The sequence below is a fragment of the Nicotiana tomentosiformis genome, chromosome 10 (assembly GCF_000390325.3).
Source record: "Nicotiana tomentosiformis chromosome 10, ASM39032v3, whole genome shotgun sequence".
In the NCBI taxonomy this organism is placed as follows: Eukaryota; Viridiplantae; Streptophyta; class Magnoliopsida; order Solanales; family Solanaceae; genus Nicotiana; species Nicotiana tomentosiformis.
The window spans coordinates 4,099,417-4,108,312 of NC_090821.1; the positions used below are offsets into that span (position 1 = coordinate 4,099,417).

Consider the following 8,896-nt stretch of genomic DNA (forward strand, 5'->3'; position numbering starts at 1 on the left):
CCTTGTTTGATTAGCATGAATTTGTTTATCTGGCCGAGTAAATCTCAATTGTTGTCTGATTTGGAGCTGTAAAACTGTATTAAGCAATATTTTTTCGCCACAATTAAATGGAAGGCACTTACTGGTATCATCTTGGATGCTTATATGAATTTGCTATTTACACGAGTGATTGTAGAGCTGTAGAACTGTACTAAGCACTATTGCTTCGATTTGACTTCAATGAGTGAAGGGTTGACTACGGTGTCACATGGGCGGGTTGGGCTGATTTTGGATAGGTCAAAACAGATTGATTCAATAAATAGGTAAGTCAATTGATCCGTCCAAAAGTAGCTTGGGTTGAGATGGGCTGGGTCAAGTTGGGCTAAAATCTGGGTCAAAGCTTAGCCCCACACTCTTATCAAGCTTTAATTAATGTGTATTATTTTCTTATATACTGCTTAATTATCAGGTAAGACTATTTTACCTCCTATAGCAAAGGTATACACCATAATTATTATAAACTAAAATTATTTTAAAATATTATTTTCTATAGCTACTTTTTATATTGTATAGCAAAATAAGTATTTATGGTATATATTACCATTAAAGCGTGAAATACGCTATTCATGTCTTTCCTCTTTCTTTCAGTTAACACGCGATTCTCTCTCAAAATCCCAACAAAATAATGTTAATATAAATACATTTGAATATACTGAATATAAAATAGTGAATACAGTAAATACAAATATTGAATCTAATGAATGCAACAGTAAAAAAAAATTGAAACACACTAAATACAAAAGTAAAGTACAACAATTATATACAACTGAAAAATCATTCTAATTAATTGGGTTGATAATGAGGCATGTTAGAATTGATTTTGTTGAGTTATATTAGGAGTGTATCACGCTAATTGATATTATTTCTGTTATTAGACAGTTGGACATATCTATTTTTAAGGTGATTGTCATTACTGTATGCATGGATATATGGCGCGAATATATGCGAATACATGCGCGTACAATTGGACTGCCCTGATTTTAGACGCTTTTTGAATACAGCAGTGCGAATACAACGAATACACTACTGTAACAACTGAATAGTAGCTATAGGAAGTAAATATGTATATGGTAGTTATAGGAAGTTAATAGCCACCAAACAATAGTTGTTTCTAAAAATTTCTCTTTTTTTATTTGTTATGGTCATATATAACGTATCTAATAAAAAATATTATTTTAAAAATATTTTAACAAAATTATTCATGGATTAATTTGGACTTTAGGCTAAAATCAGTCCAACTTTAAATATGCTGAAATAAATTTGGTCAAAATGAGATGAGTTCAACAAATAATCGGATTAAATAAGTTTGGACTCAAATTGCACTAGGTTACTAAATGCCACATTGGGATTCTTTTAGACGGTACACCTAAGTAGGGGTTGAGTAGTGGACACGGGACTTCTTTTTATGGTAAATGGTCTATGTAAGTATACAGTATACATTTTAAAGATTAGGAAAGTCAAAGAGGGTGGATGTCAAGCGAGTGCAGCCTAGCGTACCCGGCTCAACATAGAAATTCGTGCAAATTTAGAGTCCGTTTGGACATAAGAAAAATTTTACTTTTTTTTGAAATAAGTATTTGATCATATATTTTTAAATTTTTACTTGACAATGGATTTTGGAATTTTTCAAAAATTTGAAAAACTCCAAAAAAAGTTATCTTCTTTCGAAGGCAAAAAGATTTTTAAATCTCATAATTTACGATCAATTCATTCAACATTTCCTTTTTTAGAGGATAATTTTTCACATCTAAATTATCTATTAGATTTACTAATACCCTACCCCGTTCATCTGGAAATCTTGATTCAAACTCTTCGCTATTGGGTAAAAGATGCCTCTTCTTTACATTTATTACGATTTTTTCTCCATGAATATTGGAATTTGAATAGTCTTATTACTTCAAAGAAGCCCGGTTACTCCTTTTCAAAAAAAAATAAAAGTTTTTAAAATTTTTACTCAGATCACTCACAAAATTTTAAAAACAACTCAAAATTACATTCATTTCCAAACACAACTCTAATTTTCAAATATCATTTTTACTTGAAAAATATTTTTATTTTTTTCCCGAAATTTTACAATTCTTATGTCCAAACGCCTACTTAATTCACTCTTTCTGAAGCTCTAGTAAAAAAAATTCGTCGACGATGAGCCACTCTTGATATGTTAGCTATAGTGGGGCCCCTCACTTGGCTCACGGGATTGGATATCAATGATAAGTTCGGCAAGGAAACACAAGTTAGTTATCTCCAAATTGATATAATTCTCAAGTTTTTTCCAAATTGATATAATTTTCAATACTTTGGTTTGGGTTGGACTTTGAGCCATCACTACATTGTCTTGACCCATTTTGACCCGATCTTTCGAAGGACCATTTCAAGTTCAACTCGTTGGCTCATCCTGTCAATAAAAAGGCTATTGTATCAATAAATAGGTCATGATCTAACCTGTTTAAAATTGGACGGATTAAAAACAAACGGGTTAATTTTGCCACTTCTAGTTAACAAAGTTCATTGATGGGGGAGAGCGAGGAGAAGGCAAGAAATCAAACAAAGGGCGTTAGAAGTCCATACAAAAGATAAATAATAGTAGTTGTGTGTGTTGTGGAACTATCTTTATCCTTATTGCTAAGTTTTTTCATTTTGTAAACCAATGTAATATTAGGAAAAGGTAACTCCTAAATTTTATTAAGCCTACAAAAATACTTTATTTGCCCTCAATTGTATGACACTTATTCTATTTTGAAATATGTCTTATTGTTCAACATTATATTATAAGCATAGCTTATACAACTTTTTCAAATATCCACCCTCATTTTATTTATTTTTTAAACGCCAAGGTATTATTGTCTTTTTTATCAAGCTAATTTTCTTGAAATCTTTTATCAATAATATAATCCGGAATTCAAATTTATATCTTAGATTTCGTATCCAATATATGAAGGACACAAGTAATTAATAACTAGCAAGTAATTAATGGAAGCATGAATATAAATGAGGAGAAAAAACTACTCTCTCCGTTCATTTTTACTTGGCACGTTTTGACTTTTTACGCCCCTTAAGAAATAATAAATTATGTGCATAATTTACCATGATACTCATATTAATTTATGCATGCTTTATTGGATTTGAGAAAATGATTTGAAATGAGTAATAAATATTGTGGGTATAATAGGAAAAAAAAAATTGTCTTCTCCTGATATGAGTAAAGTGACAAATAAAAATGAAAATCTATTTTTAGTATAGATGTCAAATAAAAGTGAACGGATGAAGTATTATTTCTCTATTCTCCAAAATTTAGGAAGTCTGTATCGAAACAGGAAAAGGGAAGCCATCTTAGTTCAATTAATGCATTTATGAGACTTCATTTACGTTGCAAATTTAACAGGAAAACAAAAACGTATTTATAACAAATTTTGTAGAAAGTGTTGAGAGTTGTTACCAAACAGAGAAACAACATGTTGATGTTGAAGTGGGGGATAAGTCCATTATTTTGGACCCTCTTTCCTTTTATTTTCTTTGCTACCTCTTCCCAAGCTAAACATGATGGTTCTTTTACTTTCTTCTCTTTGTTTTAATCGTACTTTTATATGCTTGAAATACTTATATAAGAATTGATGCAATAATACTTTGAATTCTCATTTAAATTGTGGATTTGCCTCTCATACTTCTATTCTCATTTCATATTCTTTGTATTTCAGATGGACCTGTTTATGATTCTTCGGCTTGGACAGAGGTAATAAAGCATTTTTAGGAAGCCATACTACCAAAAAACATCCGTTTTATTGTTATATGAACCATAACATTAAATAATGTGATGTACCGTCAAACCTCTTTATAACGGTCACGTTTGTTTGGATGTTATAGTGAAGTGCGATTATAGAGGACATATATTATAACATAACATAAAAAATCGATTATGAGAAAATTTGGCCTGATTGTTATATAATGATGATGTTATAGAGAGGTTTGACTGTATAGCCTTAGATCATTTCTTGGTTTGTTGACAGTGTCAAACGGATCCAGAGGCGCCACTTTATAATGGAGGAATTCTAGTGAATAAATTGCCCGAATATAAACCGGTCAAAGATATCAATGGAGATATGGTTAATTCACCTACTTTTACCTTGCAAAATCTATCTCCAGGCTCATTTTATTCCTTCTCCAGTTAAGTTCCTCTTAATTTCTTGTACTGTTATTATTGTTGTTGACGTCGTCGTCTTATTATACTTTAATTGCTCATCATATTACTCTGAACTCAGTTTAAATCTAAAAGTAGGACTAGTTTTTAAAGCATAGGTATTATGTGGTGTAACAAATTTTATTTTTCACAGGTTGGGTGAGAGTGAAAAATGCAGATTCTGCTCTAATATCAGCTACAATCAAGGTAGAGAACACATTTGCAAAATGTATAGGAAGTGTTATAGCCAAGAAAGGATGTTGGTCTTTTCTCAAAGGTGGTTTCCGTTGGGATTCACCTTCCACCTCTTCTCAGATGGATTTTCAGGTGCATTTTCTTTATACTTGTTATGTTATTTTTTCAAGCCTGTGAATAAAAAAACATTTTACACTCTGTTTGGATCATTGTTACCTATTATTTTGTAATATATTGTACTATATTGTATTGTATCGTTTTATGAATACAACGTTTGGATAAATTGTATTGTTTGCTATTGTTAAATAACATTTTGCTGTTTGGTTTGACTGTATCATATTGTACTGTAACCGATAAGTTTACTAAAATACCCTCAATTATTTAAATATTAAATTTATCAAGAATTACACATAAAAATAATTTAAGAAAATATCTTTCTACTAATTTATCACCAAATATGTCTTATAAATAGATTAAGCAATTAAATTCATGCAAATTCAAACAAAACTAGTGGAACAAGTTAATAATATTAAAAACAATAATAAGTACACTCCATTCCTAACTAGATAATAATAATAATAATAATAATAATAATAATAATAATAATAATAATAATAATAATAAATAATAAAATGTTAAGGAACTACGATAAAGAAAGGAACGAGAACTGTTAGAACAAAGATAAATTAGAATTGGAGATAAAATCAAATTAGGAGAAAACAAAAGAAGGCAAAACACCCTTGACGTTATAGTTGGAAGCAGCAGAAGTTCTAGAAAAAAAAAAGGGACGATGACAAAGTAGGTTATATGTTGGAAATTTGGAGTTAAAATAAAAAAAAAGGTAAAGGAAAAAATAGAATTATGGAGTAATAAGTTAGGGCATAATTGGAAAGAAAAATAGAAAACAATCTCAGCACATCAAATCGGTTGTTTCAAAAAATGAGACTTTTCATTGTTCCGGAATAATAGATTTAACAGTACAATACAACCAATTTTAATGAAATAATCAAAACAAACATTGTTATAGGATAACAATACAATACAATACGATACAGTGACTAACAATCATCCAAACAAGCTGTTAGGTTCGAGCCCGGGAATTGAAAACTTCTTGATAGCTAGAAATTGTGTTACCCCCTTAGTTGGGCCTATATAGTGTAATTGTGAATTAGTCGGCCAGTAGGTTTCGAATACCAGACGGTTAAACCACAAAAAAAGTATATATATTTCCTTCGGTCTTACATGTCTTTTTTTTTTTTTTTTAACATCTATCTTTTTTTATCATTTGCAGAATTCGGATCGGACAAGAAAGAATGTGGAGATAGAGCTTATTAGCTATTCATTACAGCCATTCAAAGAGAAGCAATGGAGAAAAACTCAATTTGAAGGGATAAACACGGCAAGAACTAAACACCATTTATGACTTAATTATTTGACTCAATATATGATTGAATGTTTTTATTTAACTACTATTTCTGCAAAATACATTCAATTATGGGGTTAATTTCACCCATGCTCATCAAACTTATCATTTTTTTCGCAAAAGTCACTTATTTATTTTTCATCACTTAAAAGTCACTCAACTTTACCTTTGTAACTTAAAAGTCATTCTAGTTCAAAAACTATAAAAAATCTAATAACAAATATGACATGAAATTACATTTAATCAAAAAATCTAACAATAATGCCACATAAGCTTAAACAGACCATATCTAAGTTAGACCCATTTTTTCCTCAGCCCGATTTCAGTCGATTTTTTGAATATTAGTTTTAATTTATTTTATATGAAAAACCGACCGACTTCAATACCACCTAACATATAAATGTACTACCGACAAACAAGAACAACAAGCTAATAAGAACCTATTTTTACATTTATATGTTCTTATTAGCTTGTGAAAATAGGTTCTTATTAGCTTGTTGTTCTTGTCTGTCAGTGGTACATTTATATGTTATGTGAGATTGAAGTTGGTCGGTTTTCCAAAATATTTTATTTTTTAATTTTTTAAATTTTTTTGCGCAAAAAAGCGGAAAACTATTCTAGAATACCGCGAAACTTATTTTTTTAAGAAACCGACCGAAATCAGTCGGTTTTTCATATAAAATAAATTAAAACTAATATTCAAAAAATCGACTGAAATCGAGCTGAGAAAGAAATGGGTATAACTTAGATATAGTCTATTTAAGCTTATGTGGGCATTATTGTTAGATTTTTTTAATTAAATGTAATGCCATGTTATATTTTTTATTGGATATTTTATAGGTTTTGAACTAGAATGACTTTTAAGTTAAAAAGATAAAGTTGAGTGACTTTTAAGTGATGAAAAATAGATAAGTGACTTTTGTGAAATAAATGATAAGTTGGATGCTTTCGGCGAAACTAACCCTTCAATTATGTTACATATATTCATAACATAGCATTTCAGGAAAGGAAGCGTGCCGTTACTGTCCATGTTGTAGATGAAAATGGATTTAGGTTGCCAGGTGCAGCAGTAAAAGTAAAACAAATTTCAACAGATTTTCCATTTGGATGTGCAGTATCAAAAACAATTCTTGGAAATCTGCCTTATCAGGTCTACTTTTTTTCTTCATTTGCTAAGAGTACAGTAGTTGTTGGCGAGCCTTGGCGTGATCGGTAAAGTTGTTGCCATGTGACCAGGAGATCACGGGTTCGAGCCGTGGAAACAGCCTCTTGCAGAAATACAGGGTAAGGCTGCGTACAATAGACCCTTGTGGTCAGGCCTTTCCCTGGTTCCCGCGTATAGCGGCCTTGTGGTCAGGCCTTTCCCTGGTTCCCGCGTATAGCGGGAGCTTAATGCATCGGGCTACTAAGAGTACAGTAGTTGCAATTATGGTGTCAAAATTAATTTTCATTACATTAAGGTAAATAATGTGAATGCAGGAATGGTTCGCTAAGCGATTCAAAGCAACAGTTTTTGAAAATGAGCTCAAGTGGTATAAGACAGAGCCACAACTTGGTCAATTCAACTATACCTTAGTAGATCAAATGATGGAATTCGTTCGTAAAAACAAACTTATAGCCAGAGGACACAACATGTTTTGGGATGACCCTGTCTATATACAAGATTGGCTTGAAAACATGACCTCTCCTCAGCTGAAACGAGCAATGAAATCCAGGATCAAAAGCGTGATAAGTAAATACAGGAATGAGTTTGTACATTGGGATGTAAACAATGAACTCCTTCATTTCAATTTTTATGAGGGAAAGCTTGGACCAAATGCTACCTTAGATATGTTCAAGAAAGTGCATCGTGAAGATCCACTGGCGACCTTGTTTCTCAACGAGTACAACGTTGTTGAACGTTGTGACTCGAAAGCCAGTGTAGACAGGTACATTGAAAAGTTTAAGGAACTAAAGAACGGCGGGGTGACTGTAGCTGGAATTGGTTTAGAGAGTCATTTTGCTATACCTAATCCTCCTTTTATGAGAGCTGTTCTTGATAAATTGGCGACGCTAAAGCTTCCTATTTGGCTAACTGAAGTGGATGTTAGCAAAATGTATGGACTCGAAGAACAAGCAATGTACTTGGAACAAATTTTAAGAGAGGGATTCTCACATCCAAGTGTGAACGGGATCATGCTTTGGACATCACGTAGCGTAGGAGGATGTTACCAAACGTGCCTTACCGATGAAAAATTCCAAAACCTTCCAACAGGTGATGTTGTTGACAAGCTGCTATTGAAAGAATGGCAAACTAAGAAGAAACATGGCAAAACAGATGAGTTTGGTTCCTATAGTTTCAGAGGTTTCTTAGGTGAATACAATGTTTCTGTTGTTTACAATCACAAAGTTATCAATTCTTATTTCTCACTTGGCCGTGGTGTCGAGACTAAGCACATTACACTTCAAATTTAGCCAAAAACTACTCAACATATAATGTAACTTTTAATAAACTGAACAAGAGTTAGTTCATTTTTCATGTAAATTTGTATTCTTAAAAAGAAATTTGATTCCTAGTAATGTCAAGATTTTGAATTTTACCCTATGTTTGTCATCATCAAAAAGGGGAAATTTGTTGGCCTAAGTGAAGGTTAGTTTTGAAGATTGACAAAGGAAGCTCAGGCATGAACCAGGTCCATCCCTCAGGTCCATCACAGGTAGGCATAGACACGGGCAGATTCAAAGCACGTGAGATGCACATGCAGGAGATAAACGAAATCTGGCATAATAATGAATATCCTGATCGAAAAGATTGTATAATTGATAAGGAGAAGAACTTATTAATTAAAGAGAACACTATCCAAGATAAGGGAGGAGTTAGAGGTTGAGATCAACTAGAACTCTTCCACCAAGGAAGAGTAGCATTAGAACTCTAGTTGCTTTCTACTCTACTAATTCTATAAATCGCAGGAAGTTCTCATTCGACAGGCGACGCACAAAAGCAGAAGTTAAACGTGAATTGAGAACAAAATAGCAAGGTATTTTGCAAGCAGTTCGTGTGTGATTTAAGTTTGCGAACCTGAAAC

General features: G+C 32.0%; 1 protein-coding gene across 1 annotated transcript; it reads left to right on the top strand.

The window, feature by feature from the left end:
• The first annotated feature begins 3,451 nt into the window (after positions 1-3,451).
• Positions 3,452-8,383, top strand: LOC104107962 (endo-1,4-beta-xylanase 5-like). The gene is made up of 7 exons (XM_009616914.4): positions 3,452-3,582; positions 3,735-3,769; positions 4,044-4,200; positions 4,368-4,540; positions 5,700-5,807; positions 6,835-6,981; positions 7,311-8,383. The coding sequence occupies exons 1-7, from the start codon at positions 3,492-3,494 to the stop codon at positions 8,283-8,285; spliced, it is 1,686 nt and encodes a 561-aa protein (XP_009615209.1). The 5' UTR covers positions 3,452-3,491; the 3' UTR covers positions 8,286-8,383.
• Positions 8,384-8,896: the final 513 nt, after the last annotated feature.

What these genes read in the sequence shown, in the direction of transcription:
- LOC104107962 (XM_009616914.4), top strand. Translation starts at nt 3,492, where the DNA reads ATGTTGATGTTGAAGTGGGGGATAAGTCCATTATTTTGGACCCTCTTT. An exon ending in ATTCTTCGGCTTGGACAGAG is followed by an intron (nt 3,770 to 4,043) that starts GTAATAAAGCAT and finishes GTTTGTTGACAG; the next exon opens with TGTCAAACGGATCCAGAGGC. An exon ending in CTCATTTTATTCCTTCTCCA is followed by an intron (nt 4,201 to 4,367) that starts GTTAAGTTCCTC and finishes TATTTTTCACAG; the next exon opens with GTTGGGTGAGAGTGAAAAAT.